This window comes from Xiphophorus maculatus, chromosome 9 (assembly GCF_002775205.1).
Source record: "Xiphophorus maculatus strain JP 163 A chromosome 9, X_maculatus-5.0-male, whole genome shotgun sequence".
Taxonomy (NCBI): Eukaryota; Metazoa; Chordata; class Actinopteri; order Cyprinodontiformes; family Poeciliidae; genus Xiphophorus; species Xiphophorus maculatus.
The window spans coordinates 18,837,716-18,865,695 of NC_036451.1; the positions used below are offsets into that span (position 1 = coordinate 18,837,716).

Sequence of the window (27,980 nt, forward strand, 5' to 3'; positions counted from 1 at the left end):
GAGTGGATGTGATGTGTGTCTGTGTTAGACCAGGCTATGGGTGTCTACATGTGTGCGTTTAAGTGCAAGATGTGGAATGTCCCACATGGCCGGGTAAATCACAAGACCCGTAGAGCAGCCCAGAACGATGAGTATTGTCTTCCAGGTTTGGCAGCCAGATTGTCACATCTTTGGTTTCAGAAAATGAATGAAAAAGAAAACACTCTCAAAGGGGCAGATTCACCCTCTGCAGCATGTGCCTGTGTCTGTTTGTATATCTGTAAATCTGTCCAAGTGCAGTACAAGCCACCGTCTCTCCAGACGACTTTGTAAACTCGAGTAGGAACAATGTTAAGTGTCTTTGCATTGATTGTGGCCCTTCCTTGGCACTGGGGACAAAGACAGTCAAACATTGTGGGACAGTGGAGCCATGATGAGTGGAAGGGAGAGGGGGTGGGGAAGGAGGAGGGTCAACTTGCAAACATCAGCATGGGCACCATTTTGGCATCAGTGGCAGTTTGGGGCTTTTGTAGTGGAAATACGGGGTGCTGCAGTGCCGCTTCATCCCTGGCCGCTCAGGGCTAAAACTAGCTGAGCGACTGGTGCTGCTTCACCCTCGTTCAGCTCATGAGACGGGCGGGATGAACGGAGGTGAAGGGTCAAACTGTGAATGCTAAAATGTAGAGTAGGGGGTGGCCGGGGTTTGAGGGTTATACACTCTGACCCAGCAGCAACGATTAAGATTGGGGAGGGTCAGGTGTTTGCATAGTTCTCTGTGCAAAAGCCACCAACCGGAGCCATTTTTATTTCCTCGCGGCTGGCTACATCATCATTAGATCAGTGGGAGTCGGGCGGTGGGTGATGGGAAGCATGGTCTTTGCACCGCAGCTCTCTGTTTTTTGTACTCCTCCATAGAGGCAGGAGATGAGGCAGGAGATGAGGCAGAGCGAAGAGCGAGAGAGGGTGAAAAAGTGAGAGTTCTGTCAAGAATGGTGTGAAAGATGACTATATCTGAGTGAGTCGGGGGGCCGGGACGAGAGGGGGCAGTCGTTTGGCAGTCGCACACTGCAGTTCGCCACGATCCAGAGAGCCTCTTCTCCCGTGATTTTTGCTCTTCTATCCTCCCCTTCCTCCTTCCCACTGGCCTGCCCTCTCTCTACCTTTTTTCTTGTTTTGAAACTGATTGTCTTCTACCATCACAAAGACACTTGGTTCTGATTGATTAACAGGTAACAGAAGAGGGAGAGCACAGTGTGACTGGGGGTGTCTCTACATCGGCCCCGCCAGGGCAACCCGTCGGGTCCAGTCGCGAGGCGTCGCCCCACGCGACATGCTGTTTGACAGCAAACGCGGGAAACGCTCCAGGCCGGACGCCGGGTTGCCACGTGGTTCCGCTGTTGGTTGGTCAGTCAATCGGCAAGAAATGGTTTGAGAGTTTTGCATGACAAATATTGCAACCCATAGCAATGGAACGTAAAATAGAAAAAAACACCGTCTTCCACAAAGGTACAAATGAACACATATACACAGATTGAAGAAAAAGCATGTAGACAAACATACAGGCATATTAAAGGCCGCTCGGATCGGCGTGTGTCCCTCTGATTAACTCCAAGTAAACAGCCAGTCTTTGGAAAAGCAGGACACACATTCCGAGACCCGAGTGTGGACCACGAGCTGAGGAATGAAGATTGAATGCTATTGATTAGGGAGGAGACAAGTTTGACCTCCCCCAGCACACACTGCCCCCTACTGTCTGGATTTATATACATCAAAGAAACATTGGGGGGAAAGGGGGGGAAGGGTTGCAACAACACATGCACACAACCAGTGAATCCAACAGTGACGGAAACTCTAAAAACAACAACCCCTCCAACGCCTAAAACCCAAATATTTCCCCACCCTTTTTTTTTTTCTGGCATTTATTTTGATAACCAAAATATCCCCCACCCCATCTCCGCCCACTCCAAAGTCTTCCTATCCTCTTCCTCTCCCCACAAAATCACAGGTCATTCCTGTTGGTTTCTATACAGTTATACAATATCCATGCACAAAGGAAAAGAAAAGAAAAAGTGCACCTTCTTCTCAACAGGAGGCGCTGGTCTTTAATTATCTAAGAACATCAGGAGCACTTGAACACACCCAGGAACCTTAAAAAGTAACGGTTTTATCTTTTTTTTCTTATTTTTTTGTATTTCTTTTTTCCTCAGAGAAAAGACAACTAAAAGGCAGAAGAAAGCTAACAATGAATGTAAGGTTATTCCTCCTTTGGTTTAGCATCAAATTTTTGGTTTATAATTCAGTTCAAATGTCTGTTTTATTTCTTTGAATGTAGCTGTCTGGGAGAGAGCTTGATACTACTGTGACTTGCAAAAGTATTCACACCTCCTGAACTTCAACTTCAATGCATTTAATCTGGATTTTATTTGATAAAATGTGCCAAACAACTGAGCACTGTCCTGAGCCGTATGCAACGAAATTTTGTTCTGTATACACCCTGTGTATGCAAAATGACAATAAAGTCAGTCTAAGTCTAAGAAGTGGAATTTGCAACACAACAATACTGACAAGTGTCATGTGCTAATGCATTCAGCTCCCTTTACTTTGACACCCTTGAAATAAATTAATTGCAACACAATTAGGTCTCCTAAATATAGAGTCCACCTGTTTTGGGTATGAAACCAGCCGTTCTTTGAAGGCCTCAGGAATTTTCTAGAGAACATCAATCAACAAACAGGTAGATGAACCAGGTTTAGAGTACAAGAAATTTTCAATCCAAATTCTGAAAATGGAAAGAGTGTGGTACCACTGCAGACCTCCTGAGACGTGACCTTCTATCTTGGCTGAGTAGGGAAGGCAAAAAGCATTTATAAAACAAGCTAGCAACTGAACTTTCTGGCAAACACTCGGAATTGTACACAGGGCAGAAAACGAATTCTGTTTTCCTTCAACAGGAACAGGAAAGCTGGTCAAAGTTGAAGGGGAAAATGGATGAAGGAAGAAAAAACGGGTGTAAATCCTAAAGGACAGGACAGCAAAGGATTTGAGACTGCATGGTGCAGAACAACAAGTTGAAACGTATAACAAAAGCTACAGTGGAATACTTTAGGTCAAACAATAATCATTTAGCCAAATTTGCCGAGATGTGATTGCTTTTCATTGACATTCTTATCCAAATTGACTGAACTTGAGCTATTTCGCAAAGAATCATGGGCAAAAATGATTCTTACTGGGGGCGTGCCATGGTGGCATAGCGGTTAGCGCGACCCATATTTGGAGGCCTTGAGTCCTCGACGCGGCCATCGCGGGTTCGACTCCCGGACCCGACGACATTTGCCGCATGTCTTCCTTCCCCGTTTCCTGTCAGTCTACTGTCATATAAGGGACACTAGAGCCCACAAAAGACCCCTGGAGGGGTAAAAAAATAAAAAGTATTCACTCAGAGGTATTGAGTTCATATGTCACACTTTTCAGATTATTTGTTACAAAGACCCACTTCCACCAAATAAAAAGCATTAAAGTTGTTTGTGTAACATCACAAAACATGAAAATGCTAAAGGTGCGTGAATACATTTGCAAGCCACTGTAAGGCTCTCACTCTTCTTCTCTCTATCCTGGCCTTCGCTTTTGTCTTTTCTTTTACTCAGCTAGTCCTCCACAGAAACATTCAGAATGTCTTTTCCTTTTATGAAAACAGTAAGTACATGCCGTAGCAAAAAACAAACCGAGAGAACGTACGAGAAAAATAAGCAAACGGATAAAAGGAATTTTTTAACAGTATAAAGCTTCAAGTCACAAGTTCGAAAACTAACTATCATAAGTATCATAGTTTCATAATCATCGTTATCATTAGCATTATTATTTTCAGCTTTAAATTACATAAAGTTTACATGAAAGGTTTTTGAGGTATTTCAGAATTAATTGTCAAACACATGCCTACCGAGTCTTGGCACTAGCCAGGGGGAAGTGTTGTCTGGACGGACAAGGTGGAGGGAGGAAAGAGTTATGAGTCTTCCACACTTTTCCAGTGCAGCCTCTGTGCTTGCACGCAGTGGACTGTTGGTCGCTTGAAATAAATGCAGATGGTCCGAGTGCTTAAACCCAGCAGCCTTTTTTTAGGACCCCTCTTTCTCTGTTACACAAAAATATCTCTGATGCGAGAGGGCTAAAAACGGCAGAGAGCATAAGCAAGTCGGGCAGAAGATCGTGGAAAAAATTAGGAAAGACTGGCAAGCTGAGAGATGATTAACAACACAGCAACAAAGACTGAAAGATTGAGGAGTAACAAATAGGTTTGTTTCAAATAAATGGTGTAGAGAAAATGTTTTATAGACTTACTACGTGATAAAGTGCTTGTATTCTAGTGTATCAAGATGGAAAGTCAATATGAGAGAAAATGCTGACACAGCCCCCACTCTGTGTCCCTCTCTTTGCAAACCCCCCGCCCCCCTCGCCTCTGTCCATCCAATTATGGGTGCATTGTCTGTGTGAGTGGATGTTTGTGAGAGAGCGTGCATGCATCTGCGTGACTGGATGTGTTTTATGTGCGTGAGTGTGTGTGACCAGTGCAGTCCCACCCGTGGTTGAAGGGAAAAGGCACTCAACTCTGTCTGCAAGGCGACCACCTCCTCCTAAGTGGCACGATGCAGTCTGACTGCACTGTTAGAAACAAATGTAATGTGCGTCTTTAATACTTGTCGGTGTGTGGCGTTTTTTTTGTTTGTTTTTGTTTTGTCTTGTTTTTTGTGGGACAAAAACATCAGGAGGGGTTTTGGTTGATTAAAAATTGTTTTGGGCTGTGTCCCCCTAGGCAGTTTGCGACTGGTAGGCTGCAGTATCTTTGGTATTAGTGGCGGTTTCACAAACCACTCAGCTTAGTGAGGTAGCCACACTGGTTCTCACTACAAACAAATGTCATTTTGTCAGCCTCATAACTATAGAGCTGAGTCTATCTATCTATCTATGGTTACTGAATTGTACTAGTCGATTTTAGCTCATCTTCCTTTGGCGAAGTTGACTCGCTGCTTACAGCAGCATGGTGTTTAGTCAGTGCCCCCTCCATCAACTCCTCTATAGTGACCATTTGTTATCTAATCTGCACCGCTAATCTGACTACATTGTTGGAAATGCTACAGTTGCATCTTAAGACCACACAGATGACTATTAACCCGCCCCACCCGTCCCCCTCCAACAGAGCGAACCGAGTCAGCCAGGACGTTCGGAGGTCACGGTTTGTCCCCCCCTGTGTTCTTGAGGTTCATCTAGAGAGTAGCACTGTTCTGACATGAAATGCCAGAAGAGAGAAAGCGTCCATCTTTTCTTCTTCTCTGCAGCTTCCCCCTTTTCTTGCCTCTTCTTCCTGCAAATGTCTCCTTTAAGTCTGCAAAAAAAATAAATCCTTCAGCAGACCAAGTCCTTGTGTCCCCCTTTTTCTCCTTTTAAAAAGTCCTTCCTCTTTTGTTTTTTTTTTTGTTTTTTGATTTATCAACAAGGTGCCTTACGTATGCACAACAGAGCACAATAGTAACAAGAAATAGAAACTTTGTGTCTATGGTACTAATTAAATACCCGCATCAATATAGAGAGGAAGAGAGAAAGGGCGAGGGCCAATGGGATTAGATTAGAGGGACGAAAAAGGAGGTAGAGAACCAAAGATTGAGTGAGAAATTTGTCCAGTTTTGTGTTGGTGACGTTTTTTTTTTCCTGCTTTATTGATTTGAGGTTTGGGTTTTGCCGTACAATCAGATTATTTTTTTCCCCATTTGTTTTTACTAGAAAAAGTTTATCTCAATTCAGTTAAAAGCTGATTGTTTGTTGCTATGGCACACACTGCCCTTCATCATCAGTGAGGTGCACTGTAGTGTGTTGACCTTAGTACCGTATTCTCACATTAAGGCAGTAAGCATTGGCACTGTTTTGTCATTGTGAGTGCGTTGGTTTGCTTTGGGTTAGCTACTGATTCATAACCATAAGGTTTACATTAAATTATCAGTTTCAGAGATCTTTTTTTTTTTTTTTTGCAAACAGATAAAATGAATGCAAAATATAAAGCCTCCGAACTAAAAGAATCAAAATTTTAACCTCCAATGAGTCTGTCTCGCCTTTCGGTTTCCCCCTGATGCACTTCTCTCTCCTCCTTTTTCAGTAGTAGTTTTTTTTCTCATTTATTAATTCCTGCCTACATACACTAATTCCCTGCCTTTGCTAAATCCCTGCATGTTTTTTTATTTTTCCAGCGTTTGGCTCAACCATCCCTCCCCCCTTCCTCCAGCTCCACCAGTGCTGGTTGGATGAGGAACAACAATAGGATAATGGTTAGCTATTGATCCACCTTCAAAGAGCTGCGAGGGCCTGAATGTGTTGTGCCGTGACTTCTCCTCAGCATCTAGTGGCTCTTCCTTTTCTTCCCTCTCCTCTGGTCTGTATTCTCCCACCTAGCCCCCCACCCCACAACCTTTTTTTTTTATTTTTCACTCTGCTGAGTACGGGTCTCTACTGTCAACAGCAGGGGGCACTGTTGTTCTGCCAGTGCAGACAGGACTAGGATGGAGTGGTGTGCTGTTGGTTTGCTGCCTGCTGCTCTGGAGGCCTTTGTGTGTCGTCTTCTGTGTGCTCCTCTGCTTTTTTTTTTTCTTCCTTTTTTTTTCTTTTAATATGCAGCTGTAATGTAGTTTGGCTGGATGCCCGAGCGTGTTGTTGTCATCGTTCGGTTCCCAGTTATTGATTCGCGCTCCCAGCAGAACAAAGAGCATGTCCAGACATCTTGCCGGCCTCTCATTTTGGTCAGGGTAACTCAGACTCTATACGCTCAGGCTCGGAGTAACAATGACATCTCTCCCTGCAGGCCCTTTGACATCTGTGCAAAAATATAACCTGGGCCTGGAAGAGGTGAGGATCTCCTGCTGAGCGTCTTGAGTTTCACCTTCAGGAGGCAGAAAGGGGAGGTGGGGGTCAAGGAGCCACTTTCTCCGTCTGCATCGATTCATTTTTCAATTCATTAGTTTGCTGTATGATCAGCCTGAGCTGCTCTCTGAAATGGCTGGCCATCAGGGAATACCTTTGGCTGAGGAATGAAGGAGACTACGGGGGGGTATAAAAAGGGTGGAGGTGGAGGCAGAGAATTGGAAAGCCTTGTTGTTTATTTTGTTTTGTTTTTTTCCCACAGGCTGCACTGCTTTCTTTACGACGGCCTTCTCTCCGTCTCACCGCGTGTGAATGTGCAGGATGGGGCACTGATAATAAGGCTATGTGCTGTTGTCTCGTCAGATTTATTGCCGTTCTTTCGCCCTTGTTGCTTCCACAGAGAGGGCGTGAAAAAGGAGGCAGACACAAAGGAGGTGAGTTGAAGGAGGAGGCTGGCAAAATGTAGAAACCGTCCAAGAAAATGATCAAATCTTTGGTGTCTCTTTGCTTTGTCAGATGTAAAAATTTCTCAAAAGCAAAAGAAAAAAGAGAAAAAAAAAAAAGACTAAATCAATGATTGTCCTTGTGTGAGTAGAGCAGAGTGAACCTGACTTCACACCTCACCTCTTAAGATTCTGCTTCTTCCAGGTGAGAGCTTGAGATTTTGACTGACAAGAATGATGATTGCATGGCACGAAGGGTTTTTTTTTTTTTTTTTTTTTTTTTTTTCTTCTCCCAGGCAGTCCAGGGTCAGGTTGGGTCATCAGAGACAGGTTTCACAGCCACCTCCTTGTGACGCCTGCTGCTTCAACCTGGTTCCCCAACCCTCTTTGAAGGCCTCCTATTCCTCCTCCTTCTCCTCTCAGGCCTTGGAGAAGGTGGTGGAGGTCCCCGGCTGCCCGGGGCTGGCGCCGTGGTCGTCGTGCCAGCGGTCCACGCAGCGGCGGCGTGCGTTCATGAAGAAGTTGCTGACGGTGCTGAGCTCCAGGCCGAGCTGCTGGGAGATGGTGATCTGCATTTCCTTGGACGGGCGTTTGTTCTCCTTGAAGATGGCGATGAGCGTGCGACGCTGCAGGTCCGTGAAGACTAGACGCTGTTTCTTGGGCGCTGTGTTGCGGTCCTTGTGTTGCTCCTGTTCTTTGCGCTTGCAGGCTTGGTTTGGGTGGCAGCGGTGGGAGGGATGGCGATGAGAGCGGGAAAGCAGAGGAGGGAAAGAAAAGAAACAAACAGAAAAAAAACAAGGTAAATACACAGCAGTGATTGTGTTCACGACGACAAAACAGAAAGAGAATTGGTGGAGGTGAATAAAAGTAACCGCCTTGCAAATGTATTTATGTATTTAATTGAACTTTTTTCACATTTTGTCATATTTCCACCACAAACACCACAGTGCTTACTGATATTTCATGGGAATTACCAACACAAAGGCATGTGTGATTTTAAAGTGGAGGAAAAATTATGTGTGGTTGTCTATTTTATTTTTTTTGACAGTTAAATGAAAGGTGTGGTGAACATTTGTATCCAGCCAATTTTAGTCCAGTTGCATCTGTAATTTTCTTTTTACCACCAGAGCTTACAACTAAATTTTACAGATATAAATGTTTTTCTTTTGCACTTTGCACAACAGCTCGACGTCAGTCAAACCGGATGGAGAGCGGGTGGGAATGTCATCTATTAGGAATTCTCTGTTCGATTCAGATCTCGACTTTGACTAGGCCATCCTCGCACATTAATATGTTTCATTAAAATCATTCTGTTGTAGCTGTGGCTGCATGTTCAGCATCATTATTCTGCTGACAGATGAACCTCTGCCCTACACTCAAATCTTTTTGGTTTCCTTTTCCTATCAGCTCAGTTCCACTCCTCTATCCCTGCTGAAAAGACGCATCCTCACAGCATGATGCTGCCACCACCATATTTCATGGTGAGAATTAGCTTTCCCACAGAGCTATTGTTTTGCAAGCTGGCCAAAAAGTTGCTTCCCCTATGTGGCATGTGACAAACTTTGAATGGGATTTCTTCAGAGTTTCTTTTAATAATGATGTTATTTTTGCTTCTTTGTCATAGAGGCCATATTTATTTATGTCTTAATAGTTGTGCTGTCAGCAGAGTCTCAAACCTGCGCAGAAATTTCAGAGGCTTCTTGACTTCTTCTCTAATCCATTCTGGCATTTTATGAGGACAGCAATGCCTAAGTAAGTTTGCCTCATGCTACACCTCACATTCAGATAAGGGATAGAATAGCCTTCTGTGAGATGATTTAAGCTCGGAGGGTTGTTTTATAACATGAATGTGCTTTAATCTTCCTCACAACTCCATCCCTAACCCCGTCTACTGTTTTTGTTGATCTTTGTGGTGCTGTTTGTTCACTAATTTTCTCTTTCTAAAGCGTTATTCATACTGAGAACAAACCGGCTCTAGGTGACATTTGACCGCATCAAAGTAAAGGGGGAATAAATGCAAATGCATGATGAACTTTTCAGATTTTGATTTGTGAAACCGGCATGTTTTCCAGATGCTTTGCAAATATGTACAAGTTTGTGGTCGTGTGTCATATAACATCCCAAAACAAGTTGAAGTCTTTGGTTGCCAGGAGACACAACGAGAAAAGGTGCAAGTGGCATAAATACTATTGCAAGGGACTGTATTAACTACTACTTAGACACATAAAAACTAGCCTATGCACCAGCAGCGGTGCCACAGCTCTATCTCTATTGCCATATTAAAGTTGATTTAAAGCTAATCCATGCGTCCTGCCCAGTGGGAATATTCCTTCCATCCTGCGGAGTGCAGACAGGGAGCCAGCCTGCGGTGAGAGAAGGACTGGGTGGGGAGGGCAAGGCAGCGGGACTGGCTGTTGCCTGCTAGCTGGAGACACTGCTGTTTGATTCAATATTAATGCAGTTTGAGTCGCAATGGGGGACTGAGTGACTGATGCACAAAAGTAAGCATTTTGTGTGTCGGTGTGTGTGTGTGTGCGTGTGTGTGTAAATGAGAGATAGAGGAGACGGGGAAAGAATAGAGACAAGAAAATGAAAGATGAACGAGTGAGACAAAGTGTGTGTATTCGTGTGTGTGTGTGTGTGTGTGTGTGTAAGAACCAAAGAGGAGACTCGAGAAGGGGAAGGAGGGGCGTTCATGTGAAGGAGAAAGCAAGATATTGACCGACTTGCTGTAGGAATTGGAGGGGGGGGTTTCTGTAGGGACTGAGGTCAGATCCCCCCCAGCAGGTCTACAGTCTGTTACTTCAAACAGAGCCCACTGGAGCCCACTCTATAGAGCTCTGAGAGGGTATTTATAAACCCTCCTAACCCCCCCACCCCATCTCCTCTCTTTCCCCAAACACAAACACTTGAGAGGTGCTTGCACTGGCTGCTATGAGCCCCCTTCCCGTACACAGACCAATTTTCAAAAGAAAAACTGTGCGCTCCTACATTTGGGAGGGGGTCCAACGGGGTGAAGGGGATGTGTGTAGCGAACACAGAAATTAATAGTTAATAGAGTGCTGTATGTGGGTAAGTGTGTTGTAACTCGGTGTACTTGAAGGAGACGTGTGGAAAGCAGCAGACAGGTGGAAAGTAAAAGCTAGGAATGGTGTAGGAGGATGTGTGTGTGGATGGTTAAAGCTCCACCTCTGCAGCCACATGTTCCCCCGCTGACCAAGGATCGAATCCTCCCAGAACGGACTGCGCGTCCCACTCAGCTTCCCCACCGTCTCAATTAAAAGAGAGCAAATCGGAGAGAGAAAGATGGCGTCCCAGTGGGGCCTCCACCTGCCGCCGTCCGTATTGTCTCATACTTTCATACCTCCTTCAGTAAATGTCTCACTCTCTCACTGTGGGTACGTGCGTCTGGATGCATTTAGTGATGGATTTTTTTTTTCTTCTTCTCTCCTATGCGCTTCTGCTGTGTGTGTGTGTGTTTTAAGGGTGGCTGTGATTATGCTGAAGTGGCTGGAGCCAACCAGTGGCTCTGTGTGTCTAATTACAGTGGAACAGAACCCATTGATCAGCCATTGCAGTCCAATCTGTTTACTACAGATGTCTAACCTGCACACTTTCACATCCATCATCTTCATATTTCAAATCAACGCCGGTGCTAATGTGCCGCACTCGGATTAGTCCAAAAGCATTGCTTGTGTCTATACATTCGACATATCATCACATATAGTGCTTTGATTTATTAAAGTTTCAAGAGCAAAAAGGAAAAAGAAAAAAAAATACAGGACAAGAAAATGGATTTACAATTGGAGCAATTTCACATTTCTTTGGATAAAAGTTGGATTTTATATTTTCTGATATATCATTTTTAGGGCTGCACAACATTATGGCATTTTTATACTATGATGAATATATTGGTTGGGATTAATTAGAGTCTCTTCTTTTTTGCAGCATCTTGAAGCTATATTAGGTGTTGAAATCAAGAAATGTCAAAGCCATTGTGGCTGACTGCACATTTTATCAATGTGCAAAAAAGGAATGCATCACTATTTGAAATATGACCTAACAAAACTTGTATTGAGGCAGTCCTTTGACATGGGAATATTGAGAACAGTGATGTGATTGCGATTAAGCATTTTGGGCTTTTCCAGTCTTGATGCAGGATTAGTTTTGTTTTTATTTTCTAACCAGCATGATTCATATTTGACTCATATTTTCTTTGACATTTAGATGCAAACACAGGCGAAATTCAATACCACCACTAATACCAGGAAACAAATACTACAGGGCAGCTCGTGTGATAGATTTTCTTTGGTCATCAATATGGCAATAATCTATAGCTGCACTGCCAAGAAGCATTTATTTATTCATACATATATACTGTGTATATATATATATATATATATATATATATATATATATATATATATATATATATATATATATATATATATGCTTTTTTTTATGAAGTCAAGATATTACTTTTACTAGGTTAAAAAGCGAAAACATTACACCTATTTTCCTGATCTATCTTTCCTGTGTCATTTTTGTTCTTGCAAAGAAAAAAAAAGATTGATGGAGCAAACGCAAACCAGATCTGAGGATTTTTTTCTTTCTTGCACATTTTGGTGTAGGATCACACAGATCAGGGAGAAGTTGCAGCTTGACACCCATCAGAGAAAAGGCGGTCTGTCTGGATCAAACTTCGAATGGAAGGGGATTTGTCTCCCAGCTGGGCGGCGAGCCTGAACAAACGTCACAGCCCAGCTGGGTCTGTTTGAAGTCCAGAAAGGAACTGTCATGTGTGACATGTCTATTCATCCTACAGATCTCTACATCTCTGGTAACACTATGAAAATGGATAAGCTACTTTTATTGGAAAAAAGTGAAGTTTTATACGTTCACTTCAGTATCTCTCCGTTTCATTTCTTAAAGCTTGCATCAAAAATGAGTGCTGTGTTACTGAGATTTCCAAAATTGACAATTAATTCTGCTCCTCTGACAGCTCTCTTTGTTTTGATACAGCCCAGTTGTGAATAAAATGTAATATGGTGCTTCCTTGAGATGTTTTTCACAGGGATTGTTTTCTGAAAATGCTGCACTTTTATCAGTTTTGGCAGTTCTTAGTTACATTCAAAACATTACTCCAATGTAGTTATTAATGAATATCAGATGTTATTTTATTCTCACTATTCTTTTGTTTCACTTACTCCAAGTAATCAATTCAATTGTACTTTTACTCCTTTAGACTTTCTCGTCAATTTGATAAACATCCAAAATGTTTGTTTTTGTTTCGTTTTTTTCACTCAACCCAGACAAGTGAGAAAAAATAAATTTGAAATTTTTAAAATACCTTTAAAATGAGACACAAACATTGTCCTGATATTCTGATTTATTGGTTTTGCAATGAACTTTCAATTATTGCCTGCTTGTGATGAGCCTATATACTGTTATTTTGTGTAATCTGATTGCTTTTTTTCTTGAAAGACGATACCACTAAAACTTGGGGAAATTACCTAGATTCAACCAGGAGTTCATTGTATTCTCTTGTGGCCAAAAGAGGTATTACAAAAACAAAAACTGAACCTTTCAGAAATTATTTCCACACCTGCTTTTCAAGGCTGAAGAGGAGGAGATTTATTTATTAATATAGAGAGTCAAAAATAGAGTGGCTATTGCACATGTATTTTCTTGTCTTTTAGGGGCAGAATCAAAACAAAACTAAAATATGTAATCTGTTTATGACCTCTGAGATCTGGTGATTAAATGCGTTTTCACTCTTACAACATAGAGGGTTTTTTTTCCCCATTTGCCTTTCAGGACTTCCGTAGCAGAAAGTAAAAGCCACATGCACCTGTGGTTACAAATAGGATTTCTTTCCAAATGCGTATATAGGCTTGCTTCAGGTTTAAGTGTCTATGGGAGACAATCAAATGACAGATCAGGAGCCTTTTTTTGCTAGATTGTTGCAGGATTTATTTTTCTTTAGCACCTTAAAAAAAGGAAACCAGCATATGAACACGCTCACAATAAATGCACCTATTTTCTCCAGGAAGTCAGCGGGAGTAATGACTGTCTTTAAATGTCTCCTCCACACAATCAGCTGTAAACAGTCCCATCTCCTTCACCGGATAGTCACGTCCCTCATCCCTTCATCGACCGGCCAGCTTGGCGCCGGTTGGCTCGGCAGGGGGCGCTCTCGTCGTGGCCCGGCTGCACTGGGGGCGCCATATAGTGCGCTGTGCCTTTGCTACAGGCGCTGGATTTAGTAATCAATATCGATCGATCGGTGAGGAAGGGAGCCCTGATTACTGAACCAAGCTCGGCGTAGAAAAGATGGAGGGGAGGGAGTGTGGGGGGGCCAAGGGGGGTTGGGGGAAATCGATCATTGCAGCTTTTAGAGCTACAGTAGGCACCGAGCAGAGAGACCGACATAAACTCATGCACAAAGCAGCCCGGACAAGAGCAAAAATCCTGGTTTGGTGTTTTCTGAGGTGCACATCCTGCTGATCGGAGAGGGCTGTGATTTCTATAACTCGCTGTATAGATCTGTGAATACAGCAGCTCAGTATGAATGGATAACACACGCTTAAGAAGCGGAGATTGATTAGCAGCTATTGTTTGTCCTGGCCGTTTTTTACCAGTTTTTTCCCCCCACATTTATCGTAGTTTGCACATATATATATATATATATATATATATATATATATATATATATATATATATATATATATATATATATATATATATATATAATGGAGATTCTTCAGTGAATGATTTATCCCCCTTTTTTCTTTCACTGATGACATTAATATTCTTCGCCTCGCGACAAACCAAGCGAGGTTAAGAGAGAGGCCCTGGGTGTTCAATATCGATCGATATATTCGTGAATAATTTGTGTGTGAAATTCAGTTCCTCCAATTAATTATACCTCGGAGAGGGGGGCGGAGGTGGAGGAGGGGAGATTCGGAAAAGATATGAGGCGCAAAATAAATTAATATTTCGCGAAACACACGCTCAGATTTTTTGGGGGGCGGGAGGAAGCCGTGCGATGATCCGGCTTATTTGCTGCTTGAATCAGAAAGGAGGAGTAAATAATCATCACCTGTTCCGGCTGTGATGCTAAATATTCACAGCTGGCTGCAGATGTGAGTCCATCTGCAGCATTAATCATCTATTGATCATCGCTGCCCTTCCTGCTCATAATGAGAAAGTCAAACCGCCTAATATTGCGCCCATAGTGGTTTTCGTATGAAACGAGCATAGCCTGCACACTTGCATGCAAAATTCGCCCTCATTTTTCCCACCTCCGTCCTAAAAATCTTGTCCCAGAACCCCGAAGCGGCGGGGATCCACAAGGGTTTCTGATTGAATTAATTTACCAGCAACGTGTTTACTGGTTCCAGTTCAGCGCGTCTGTGCTCACACCACTGCATCTCTTATATTCTAGGACTGCAGCTTTGCTATTTAACCCCCCTCCGTTATCTTTTTTTTTTTTTTTTTTATTAACTTCCCCACTGTTTAACATGGACTGCTGCCCTGAAGATTCATGGCAGAGCTCAGTCTATATTTCCACACGGCCATCTTCTCTCCTCCTCCCACAGAAAGTTGTTGCGTTTGGCATTTGGTTGCAGGACAGTGCCAAGCCCTGTTTGTGTCTTTCACCAGTGGCCAGATCACTTCCAGCTCAATAGTCCTTAATGTAATGGGTGAGAATTAGTGTTAATATACTGATGAAGCGGGACAATTTGTTTGTTTGCCTTTCCCAGCGACTCAGCTGCGAGGCATTTCTTCCCAAGCACTTCAATAACACTTCAACCTGAACTCAGAGAAAAACTTAGCTTCACTTCCAAACCTTTAATTCCTGCAGTGGGCGCCTCTTTCTTTATAGATGAGCTGGGGAAAAAAATACATACTAATAATAATACAAAATAGATGGTGCATTGTTTGAGCTGTGGGCAATACAGTGTTATTTAGCGCGTCAAAAAAATCGTAGTGTGTTATTAGAAACGCGGGGGTGATTCAAGAAAGTGTTAGGAAAATTCAATAATGAGTTGAGACTGCTGCCTGTGATGATCATGCTCTTATGAGGCTCTAGATAATTAAATGCACTCAGCCATTTAAGCACCTGATGACTGAGAGAAGCTGACGGAAATTTTAACCTGCATAATATATATATATATATATATATATATATATATATATATATATATATATTTGTTTTTTTGTTGTTTTTTTTTTTGTTTTGGCCACTTTAATGTCTGCGTGTGTTTGTATAGGAGCCGATCCGTTGTTGGGATTACACTCTTAACTGTGATGATCATCGTTGCTCTGAAGTCAAATTGCTTTGACCAGTTATGCGTGGTAATTCTAATATTCAAGGCGCTTTAATTTTCTAAAGGAGGAGTGAAAAACTTCTATTCCTTCTTTATTTAGATGAATTTCTATATTGTCAATAGCAGGCATTATTTATTTATTATTTCCTTTTTGTGGATTTTCTTTTTTATTATTTTGTTTCCGATAATATTGATGCTTTAGTCTCGTGTTCATATGATCTTCATTTTTACAAATGGGAATACGCTTAGAATTGAATTGCTTCTCAGTATCCTTAAAAATTGTAGTTGCGGTGACTACAGCGTTTTTGTTTAGTTTTTTCCATATTTGTTTCATTAAAATACTGAGAGAAAACTAGACAAATGACGAGCCTTGTGTATTTTAACCATCAACAGCTTTAAAGTCTCGCGGGATTATATGACAGGCTATGCAGAGGTCGTTTAGGTTGAAGTTTGCCCCCCTTTTTTTAATTAGCTCCACGTTGGTCATTTTTTGTTTCGTTTTTGTGTCATTCGTATTATTATTTTTTTATTATTATTATTATTAAATTTGTAGTAATTAAATTGCATTTTGCGCTATGTGTTTTAGGACGTCACGTCTCCAAATTTCAGCGATTGTTCGAGGTGTCGCCTCCTCCTCCAGCCTCCTGTTTTGTCGCAGGAGAATCTTCCCGCTGATTCGCAGTCAAATGACGCCGCTCGCCTGTCCTCCGGGAATGCAGGAGCAGATTTTTTTAATATGCAGGAATTTTTGAAATTCAATTCATTCCCACACCTCCTGCCATGTGCAGATACAGTCAACAGAGATATATATGAGAGCCGAGAATTATTGGCTTGATTTGATTGTGTTAATATCCAGGCTGCTTCTGCAAAACAAAGCAAATGGAAATATATGGACTTGCGAGTTGGCGTTGCGTTTTAATAAACTGCAGATGCTGTTTTAACTCTTTCTTTTTTTTAAAAGTTTAGAAATAATTTTTTTCTAATTAAAATAGACGACTAGATCTGTTCCATGTCTAATTTATGGGATAGAATACAGTTAATATTCAGCAGTTTATGATGATTCTTTTCTTAATTTTGCTGATAAAAATAGCCATCTATTTCATAATAATAATAATAATAATAATAATAATAATAAAAATAAAAGAAGTAAAAAAACATTTTATAAAGAATTAATGAAACAAAAAATGTGTAATAGTAATTATATTTAATTATTATTGCCTCAAAAACATATGCAGCATTAAAAACTACCAGGGTTTGTGTTATGCACACACACACACACACACACACACACACACACACACACGTCTTTCTGTTTTCTCCCAAATTTTTCCCGAGAACAATTGTTAGCGATTTCTTTTTTTCCACCTCACAAGAGCAAAATTATTAATCTCTGAATAACCCGCAGCCAGTTTGTTATTTGTAATAACATGTAACACACATGCTTTATGGGCTCACATCGATTCATTCATCAATTGATTTCGCAGCCGTTTTGCTCCTTTGTTGATCATTGTGGGGTTGCCCAACCGGAGTTTCGGGTTGCATCTGTGGGTACGATTAGCCGCATGTGTGTGTGGGTGTGTGTGTGTGTGGGAGGGGGGGCAAGGGGGTGGATGGGTGGGTGTGTTTTGTGGTTTTGATGCGATCGAAGCTGCAGACAGACCTATACTGTCTCCATACAAACCATCTGTAGGCTGTAATATTTTTAGAGAAAATTTGCTGTTTTCAGGCTTTGAATTTAATTAAAACTTCATTTTTGCTTAATTTGATATTTCTCCACAGATATAATTGTCCTCCGTTCAACTGGTGCCTCTAAGGTCAGAGCGTTACCACTATATAGTACAAAAAGATTTGCTTTCAATATTTTTGTTTAACTCTGTGTAGAGGACAGAATATGCGTATTTTGTATTCTCATTTATGTTTTTTTATCTAAATTATAATATGCAAGAGCGTTTGGAGAAAAACAAAAACACACACGCAATTATTTCAATTCAATGCAATTTTTGCACCCACCATGACATTAAAGTTACTTTTTTATTTGTAGAAAACCTATCAACTGGATTCCTGCCTCTGTTCTCCGTGTAATTGCACGGACAATGTCCTTGCCTTGTGTTCTTTACCCTGCGCATTAAACAAGCCATTATCGGCCCTTTAATACGCGATGACCTGTCAGAGCTTCAGATAAGCTCCGGGTGTGCGGAATCAGTGCAGCTTCAGCGGCGCTACACGCTGATTTAACACATTTTTGGGGATGGCGTGGTGATGGTGGGGTTACTCTCCCGACTCGCCAGTTTAAAAAAAAAAAAAAAAATTAATTAAACAAAAGCCGTCGTTGAGAAGCTGAGTTCTCCCTCGGCGTGTGAGCAGGAACCTCTGACATTTCATATCACAGTTGACTTCTGTCCGGGCAAACAAAGATGGAGTTTTGACTTTTGTCGAGACTGTAAACCTTGACAGTGATGAGGACAGGTATCCGTGCAGAAAAGCAAACGTTTTACTTAATTTCATTTTATTTATTTATTTATTTATTTTGGAGAGAGGTACCCCCCGGTGTTACATAATGACGGACTAAACTCAATCAGCACATTGCTGATGCGGACTGATCAGCATTTTAATTGCACAACAGCCGCCTGCTGGTTGACACCGCTACTTGAACTGACTCTTATGTAAACTGCCACAGATTGTCAAGGGTCAAAAGCTCACAGTCTGATTAGTTTCTTTCCCCCCCCCCCCCCCCCCCCCCCCCCCCCCATTTCACCGTTACACAAACACAGAGCCACACAGTGGAGGTTTTTGGTGTGGGGAAAGGCTCACACCTCAGGGTGGTATAGATCTGGAGGCACAGAAAACAAAACAAAAAAAAAAGTTATTTGCTCAGTTCTGGGAGCATCTGAAATAAGTTTTCAGATAGTAATTCAAATGTCCAGTTGATAGGAATATATAGATTTAGGTTGCCTTCTGAATTAGATCTGTGCTAATCAGTGTCTTTTTGGTTCCAATCATGACAAATTTCAATCCTTTCTGTTTCAAATGATGAGGAAACAGTTTTAAAACCAACCGAAAATTAAATGAATACAATAATGTCCCCAATTCATATGCCTAAGCATACCCAACCTTGTCTTATGTTTAATAAACTAAAAAAAAGATGAATCAAATTACAAGCTGTTGCCATTTGTAGGCTGAAATGTTGGGAGTTTTATTGTGCATTAAAAGAAAACATGAAGGAAAAAACAAAAATCAATGTGGTTTGTATTTGACCTGCAAATCACTGATCAGAGTTGGTGAAGTGATTATTGGCTAATTCACAGTTCTTGTTTGATTAATTGCTTCATCACTAATCTGAATCATTGTTTTCCATTCAGCCCTCTACTTTTATCTGGACTACATTAAAATAGACTCCAACACTGAAATGAGAATCTTCAAATCATAGATTAAGTTCGATCGATCGATCTTAATCTATCTAGAAATTATTAATTTTTTATTTAAAATGTGGCTACAGTTGTAATGTAAAAAGACTGTCAGATGAATTAGTTTCATCAAGGAAGATTTTCATAATATATGGTGTTATTATAATTTAATGCAGCTAATTTAATCATTTCTCTTCCCTGTGAAGTCTCATTTCATGTTTATAGCTGCAAATAATTCCCAAAATGTTCTTTGACTTTCAAATCAGTGCAAACCCAAGAATAGACGTAATGAGTAAGTTGGGGGTATAAACTTACCTCCAAACACACCTATTGCTATTTCTTCAACATGTAATGTGAAGTGATTAATCCAAGGGGTCAAACAGAACACGTTCGTGTTACTGAATGATAAAACTAGAGGTGATAAATGCACAAAACAACACATTAGTGGGGCTGTAGAGTTTTATGATGTCTTTTGACTATGTCACCCAATCAAGATTCTCATATAGTTCCATACAATATCAACTGGCTGTACTTATAAGTTGTAAGAAGTTGTTTGCTTGTTTGGCAAAATGGGTTTAGTCGAGGATGTAGTCGGCGTTCACCCACCTGGTTGGATGTGGGGAGTCGCAGAGGGAAGGGCTGGTTCAGGCCGGCAGCCATGCAAGAACCGCCACTGTTTGTACCACATTCTGAAATCTTTTTTTTTTTTTTCTTCTTCTTATTTTTGCGCAGCGTTTCCGCTTCAAAACACACACCTACAAGTTGAAGTAATTTGATTTATTCTTGATTGTCTCAGGTTTGGGAGGCTTTTGTGTATGTTTGTGCGCGCGGGCGCGCGGTGCCATTAACCCTTTATGCCGGGCCGCGTGCATTGCGTTGACTCTGCCAGCAATTTGATTTAAAGGTCATTCTCTCCTATCGATCCGCTTCGGCGAGGGGGCGACGGAGCAGCGTAGGGATTGATCATCTAAAATAGAAGAGACGGGATCCGAGACTGTACAGAGTCCAGACCTCTGCAGCATTTATAATTGCTAACCACGTATCCTCGTGTGAATTGGAACCACGCGTGTGTGTGTGTGTGTGTGTGTGTGTGTGTGTGTGTGTGTGTGTGTGTGTGTGTGTGTGTGTGTGTGTGTGTGTGTGTGTGTGTGTGTGTGTGTGTGTGTGTGTGTGTTCGCGCGCGCGCACTGAAGGGGAAATGGGCTGAGAAATGGAAGACAATATCCAATCTCTATGCTCCAGTCAGGCTTTTTCTGTTTTCTATTTAAATTCCATTATTTTATTTATTTATTATTTTTTAATAAGTGTGGTCAGAGCATGTGTGTGTGCGTGCGTGTGCAGGACGGATCGGTGTGTGTTGGATGTGCGATAAGTGAAAAGAAGTTAAACGAGTGTGAACCATAAGTCGCCTCGTGCTGCTAATCCCAGTCTATCGCAGAAATCCAGGGGCGCCGTTAGACCTCTCAGATTTGACCGTTTCTGGCCAGAGATGGTGCGCGAGCTGCGTGAGAGTTTTATTCGTGAATCGGTTTTGAAAGGTGAGCTGTTAATGGGAGGAAAGGTGTTGCACGGTGGGGATGGAGGGAAAAGGTGTGTGTGTGTGGGGGGGGGGGGGGGGGGGGGAGCTACGCGCATTATGGCGCAGCTCCAGAGATGGGAAGAAGAGGCAGAGGAATGGAAATCGATACAGATTCAGGGCCTTAACAATGTGGCGCATATATATATATATATATATATATATATATATATATATATATATATATATATATATATATATATACGCACTCTACAACCCGATCACATACATACATACATACATACAGGAGGGAAGAAACGAAGAGGCGACAGGCAGCAGCACATGGTTGTGCTATAACAACTGGGGATTTGCTCTGTGTTTTTTTTGCAGGAGTGCGTTAACAAAACACATTTGCGGGACATCCGCTTCACATGGCTCTGTATATGGTTCATTTGTATCTAAAACATCGCGAATTATTTGAAATATGCCATCCGGGCTCTCCGTGGTGGGTTGCAGATTTAATGATGCTGGACATGAAGTGTCATTTCATCTGGAATGAGCCGGGGATTTAAACCAAAATAGCCCCGAGGTATAACCTGCACGAAAACGGCTGTTGCTCTCCCACCAGGGGATTGCAAAGGCGATGCTTGTTACATGTGTGTCTCGGTACTTACAGCACGTTGGTGTGCTTAACGAACAAGGAGGCTCTGAAACCACAGATGCACTGTTCACGCCCCTATGCCCCCCCCCCCCCCCCCCCCCCCCCATCCCCCCATGCATCAATTATTAAAGTTCCCCCAATCGATCATTTCACAGACCGACATCAAGCCGTTTTCTTTATGAAGAAAATCTAGATTCGGATGATTCTGCATTAAAACACTTGCTAACTTCATGTTCGACTTAATGCATTTTTAAAAATAAATAAATAAATGACCAAGAAGTATTTTCAGCCAGTTGCGTTTGGGATATTTTTGAAAGTGTTGCAAAATATAGACGACCTTGCAGGCGGGCTCTTAGAAGAGACTGGAGACGTGATTTAAATGGAAACCCCGGTGGGCTCAGTGCTGGACAGGAAAGCAGGATGCAGTGTGGTGTGATTGACGCGATTGAGGATTGTAATATTGATCGATGGGTGGAAGCTGTTGGATGAAATAATGGTGTTTATGGGGCCTACCAGAATACTATTAAGGAGATACTGGTAAAACTCCAGCGAAGCACCTTGAACTGTCCTCAGCAGAGGTGCAAAGATGATTTCAGAACCACGGACAGCACCTACATTGAACAACAGCGTTTGCAGAGAGGTCAAAATAGCGCCACGAGTCAACTTGAAAACTCCCCCCAGTGATTACTTAAATGATGAACTGATTAATCAGAATCTGGAAACTGATTCATACATAAAAATGAAAAAGAAAATACACTGATATTACCACGTATTTAACACTTTGGTGATTGCTGCAGCACACCATGATTTGCATTTCAGCACCACAGACAGCGCTGGCTGCATTTAACGCTCCTCAAGCTGCAGCTGTATACGGAGATCTAAAAGTGCCACAATTTAACAAAAAAGCAATCACCGCATGTTCACTTAAACTTACAAACAAATTGGAAATAAATGCACAAATAAAACTTTCAAAAATGCTTTCAATGTAAAGTTGTTGGGTATTTGTTATTGTATCTTGCTGCAGCACTTCATGAGTTCATTGGATGTGCTGCCTTACCCATCAAAATCTGTGTGTGGCTAGCACTGCTTTGATGTAGAAAATGTATTGGCTAATCAGAAAATGATCCATAAATTTGTTAAACACTGAAAAAAAATTACACGTCTTTAAGATATAATTCAGAATTTGAATGTGCAACTGATAACTTATTGTTGTTCTTCAAAAACAAAAGGCAATAATGCATTTATTTAACTTCTTTATTGTACTTTGTCACTTTTGGATATCAGTTTCACACTAAGACACATGTTTGTTTTATTTGCAGAGCGTTTCATTGTAAAAGTTTCATTTGAAAGCTTGGAACAAAATGGAGGTGGAAATCATCTCAAATTATGACCACCTGCCTAAAACGAGAGCATAGTATCTGCTTGATTTATTGCAAAAATATGAACCTGCTGTATGCATGCAACACGTGCGCACAGTGCTGGGAAGAAAGAGTTCAGGTGGAGGAGCTGAGTAAAGTATTAGTATTATGCCTGGATTAAGCCTGTGCAAACTGCTTGTAGTCCATTGAAGCATGAATAGAGGCCTCCCCACCCCTTATTTTCCTCCATGTTTTTCCTCTGTGTCCTGAGGGTCTTGACCTGCACACCCTAGCACGTGCTGCAGCCATTCAGATGGAAATTAACCTATGCTGCTCCTTTTTTTTTCCACCCAGCCCTTTCTATTATCCCCAGGAAGAGTCAACTCGACATGCCACAACATATACTCCCTTCAAATATTGAAATCTGCTGCCCATAAAGATGGATATGGCATTAGAGCATGTTGTGTTTTATGTGTATCTGACACAGGATGGAGGTAAACAAATTGCCAAGATGTCCCAACAAATGAACTACACTCAGAGACAACCTGATTAAAACAAAGAAAAAAAAGGTGTGCCTTAAAAAAAAAAAGGAGAAGAAAAATAAAACAGCTGTCCCCTCTCCCACAACCTTTTCCAGCTCCCACTTCCCTCCTCCTCTCTCTGCTCCAGGGGAGAGACCAATGGGTGAGAGTGCTGAGGCGGGATAATTGATAGATGCACTGGCTATCTTTATCGATCAGGGCTGTATTGACCTGACCAAATACATTGAGATGGAGTGTGGAATTCAACACAGATGCAAAGACGAATTGTTTTCATCGTTAATGCGATCTTTAAACGCCTCCCAAACCTCACCTTTTCCTGTGTCTCTCTCTCCTACACGTACAGCTTTGCAAATAAGCTGTTTGTTTTTAAAACTGTTTATACTCCAATGCTCTGAGTATTGTGGAAACAGTCACACCGTTGGTATCTTTTCTAAAACTGCGAGGCACGTCTCTCCCCTCACTGATTCAATGTGAAGGACGCGAGATAAGCCCCCCAAACAGTGCCCATATCTCTGTTCTGTTTTCCTTTCAGGAGTGGATTGTCATTTGAGTGTGTGTGCGCAGACACTGGCATTTTCACATTAGCTAAGCAGGGCAGCTGTATTGATTTGTGTGACTGTGATGAATTTGGAATAGTAATTTGAATTTATTGATTGATGTGGCTGAGCGAGTATGGCCCAGCCTCACTTTCAGCAACACAGCCCCGCCTCCCCCTTCCAATCCCCACTAACTCCCACTCCCAGCCCACATGTGCTCTGAGGATAATTGTGATTTTAAATGCAGTAAGTAAAATGTAGCTCCCGACATTTGCATATGAGTCATTTGTCATTTCGCCCAACTGGGGTTTCCCTGAGCTCTGCTGTGGTGGGAGGGTGATGCACAATAGGGTGTACACTTAAAATGAGCAGCAGATCAGGAGGGAAGTTTGAGGGGAGATAATTGATTACAAGCATGGCCAGCGGATCACATTAAGCTTAAAGAGAAGGCCACATGTATGGAGGGTCAGATGTGCCACAATTCAGCACAAAAATATTCCATAATAAATAACCCATTAAATAGTACATTTGTTGAAATTGGAAGCAAAGGCATATATGCCACATTTTTGATATGTGCTAAATTACAATATACTTTTTTAAAAAAAACACCAGTATTAATTATTTCATAGACTCCTTTTGTAGCAGATCATACACTTTTTCTGAACTGTTGGCCTTACCCATTCAGTCGATGGGCAAGATTAACATTTGTCTAATTAAAATGATTGACCAAAAGTAGATTTGTTGGGCAGGTTAACCAGTCAATTGTTTCAATCTGTTGACAAGCAGCAGAAATTATTTAATTTACTTCTTAGAAGACACAGGGACATCTCCTGAAAGTTCTGCAAGGGGCAGGTAGATGGAATTGGAGAGGGGGGGCACCAAAACCAAATGCCATAAAAGCTTTCAAAAATTCCAGGAGTATTTTTTAGGTATGTTGCTATTGGCAACTCATAAAATGTGGGCACAATAAAATAAAACACTTTAGCCTGTTTAGTATTTTTCCAAGTACAGTTTTTGTGTTTATGTCTTCAAGTACTTCAAAAACAAAGGAATGAATATGCTAGTGCATAATTTCTCACCTGCTACAAAAGAATTTGAAAGAGCACTGAAATTCCTAATTTCTTAAACATGTTGTTCAGGTATAATTTGAGTTTGAAGTCAGGCATTTACTTAATCTTGGAGGGGAGTGGAGGTAGCATACCCAGTGGCACACCTGGGTATATTGCAGCATAGGTGTTGTAAAGCAAACAAATGCACATTTAAATATTCATTGAATTTATGCCACACCTAACAGGGTACTTATTTATTTAACTACATCGTGGCACATCTGGCCTTCCATATAGTTTGAGCAAACAAAAGCAGGTGAAAATATTGCTCTTACGCCTTTAAGAAGGCCTCAGTCCAACCACATTGAAATATGCAGTAGGTGTGCACTTGCACAGCTCTGTTGCTTCCGCTGAACCGGAGGTTTTATCCTGATGCCGCCAGTGGAAGATATAAAACCCCACAGCCCAATTAGCTTTAACAGCAGTGGCACTTAAAGAGACAATTGTGGAGTGTTTAAATCTTTATTTACCAGAACCCCCACTAAATACGCAAAGGAACAATTTACATGCCATTAAGCGCTTTTCAATAGGGCATTGACTGGAACTAAAATATGCCACTATATCCGCTTAATTGAACTGTTCGCTGAAATACGGCGGAGAAGCGCTGATTGACGTTTGGAGGCGCAGCTCGTCTAAACAGGGGGTCTTTACACAAACATCGATGAGAAGGGGGGGACCTTTCACTCACATCTCCGTGGCTTTTTCGTTTTTCATTTATGTCCCGTTAATCAGGTGTTAACGGGGGGGTTTAAAGCGAGGGCGGGGATGTGTGGGTTTCAAATCACAGTCTTAATGTGATAATCTTTGCGCAATAAAAATCGAAACGACTGATCAAGGAGTGAAATCAAAACGGCGAGGCATTCGTTTGAGCTAGTAACGAGGCTACATTGCTTCACAAAAAAGAAACGGCGGAAATATATATATATATATATATATATATATATATATATATATATATATATATATATATATATATATATATATATATATGGCTGCAGAGTGACCACGCAGGCCTTTAAATCAAATTTGGAGAGTTGATGTCCCAAAAGTGCGCAGGGCAGAAGAAAGACGCATCTGTTTGTGTCTCTGCCTTTCAGATCCGAATCGATCCTTTATCAGTGCGCTACACTGAAAGGGGACGCCTGGACCTGAAATATTGATCTATAAGAGGTCATGCTCCCTCTGGCTCTGCCCAGGCCTCAGACTGCACCCTTGTTTGACGGCTGCTAAATTATTTGATCACGTTTATTTTAGTTTATTAAAGCTTATTTTAGCAGTCAAAAATCTGTATCTCAAGTTAAAATTGACATTGTTTGACCCTTTTTTCTGCGTGGAGGTTACTTATTTGAATATGTAGAAAGGAAAGAAGGGAAAAGTTACAGGCGAGTTGAATATGTCCCAGTCTGTATCCGTGCGTAAAAGTGCTGCATGTGCGCCAAACCCAGCTGGTCTGCAGACTGCGGTCGCACAAGATCCGATTCTTTTGTTTATCACCAAGCGTGTGTTTATACAGTCGTGGATTGTGGCATCAGTCAAAATATAGATCCCCCCCTCCCGCACCCCCACAACATTTAACACCCCAACTGTCATGATGAAGTTTTACTCGATACGATCGACTAATAACTTCAAGTAATGTCTGTTTGAGCAGCTATTGGCAGTCTCGCCACATTGACTACAGATTGATCCCTCCACATCACTCAGGTTGGGAGCTGTCTCCTCACTCACCTGCAAGCCTGAGCGCTGACATCCGCTGGAACTCGGGCTCCTGCAGCCACTTCCACATCCTCCTGAACGTCTCCCGGCCAGATTTGAGTTTACTCCACGGTTTAGGGTTCCGCAGCAGGTCGGACAGAGTTCCCTGGGACCGACACAAGATCCTCTGTGCGAAGATGGCCTGCGGAATGCTGTAGCGCTTGAGCTCCGCCGTTATCCGCTGCGCCACTTCCTTGGTGTTTATCTCCTCCACCTGTCCCGACCCGGCCCCCTGGCCTCCTCCCACCACCGTCTGCCTGTCCCGGTCCGACAACATGGATCCGTTTGCCTGAGAGTGCGGATGGCTGTGATGATGGATGCCGTTCAAGGATGTCATGAGCCCGGCCCCGTGGCCCCCGAGACCTCGGGCCAGGTGATCCTCGCCCCGGGACAGCATTGCTGCGTGGGACTCGAACCCCCCCGATGAAAGCATCTTGTCATTAGACAGGTGAGCTCCAGGACCGTAGGCGCTCAGGGTCTGCTGCGAGCCGTGCAAGGACCCGAGACCGTTGGAGAGCGGGGACAGGGGCTGTCCCATACCGGACATGTCTTTGGGGTAGTGGCCGTAGAGGTTACTCATAGAGGCGAGACTGCGGTCGTCCCTCATCAGGGTGAAGCTGCCGCTGACGTTCCCAGCCGCGAGCCGCTGGTGCGCCGGGTGATGGTGAGCATGCGGGTGAGGGTGGTGAAATTTCTCCGATACAGTGGATATAGGGGGCAGGTGCTGCAGCGGCGTCAGCGTGGTGTAAGTGCTGCTCAGGCTCATCCCGGAGTCGCAGGACATGGTCATGGCCGGGTGCAGGGGCCCGGACAGAGCGTGGTCCGTGCGGTAGTCCCCGGCTCCCTCCAGTATGGAGGCCATGCTGGACACCATGGCTGACCGCCCGTGCGACACCAAGTTCCGATGCGACGCCGACGACTGGCGCGCGTGCGGGGCGTTCATTAAGTCGCCTGTCTGATGAGAGTGAGACACGCCGTGCAGATTTCCGATGTTCTCCATTGTAAGCTCCATCGCTGAAAGGATCTTTATTTCCACCCCTCTCTCTCGCCGCTCTCTCCCTCTCCCTGCTGTCGCTCTGTCTCACACTCCTTTCCCAATAAATTTTCAACGATTTCAAAGCCACGCCATTGATTGCAGCTCCTTTCTCTGCGGTCAATCCAGCATGGTTTTAAAAGATCGCCACACACACACACACACACACACAAAAAGAAAACCCCGCGCCGCCAAAAAGCCTCGGCTCGGTGTGTGGAGTGTGTCTGCGCCTGCCCCGGATTACTCTTACTCTTCAGCACCTTCTACTATACCCAAAGCGCTGCTCTGCTCGGCTCGGCTGTGTGTATATCGACGCGCCCCTCTCGCTTCTGTTAAGTCGAAACCGAGTCTGTGCGCATGTGCGCGCCCCCGCGGGCCGTGCATCCTCGCTCTCGTCGCTCTCCGTCTGGGGGCCAA

General features: G+C 42.7%; 1 protein-coding gene across 1 annotated transcript; it reads right to left on the reverse strand.

Moving 5' to 3' along the window:
• Positions 1-5,322: 5,322 nt before the first annotated feature.
• On the reverse strand, positions 5,323-27,871 carry LOC102226296 (one cut domain family member 2-like). The gene is made up of 2 exons (XM_005795607.2): positions 26,504-27,871; positions 5,323-8,031 (listed from the first exon to the last, which is right to left on the reverse strand). Exons 1-2 carry the CDS (start codon positions 27,540-27,542, stop codon positions 7,742-7,744), a joined length of 1,329 nt encoding a protein of 442 aa, XP_005795664.1. The 5' UTR covers positions 27,543-27,871; the 3' UTR covers positions 5,323-7,741.
• Positions 27,872-27,980: the final 109 nt, after the last annotated feature.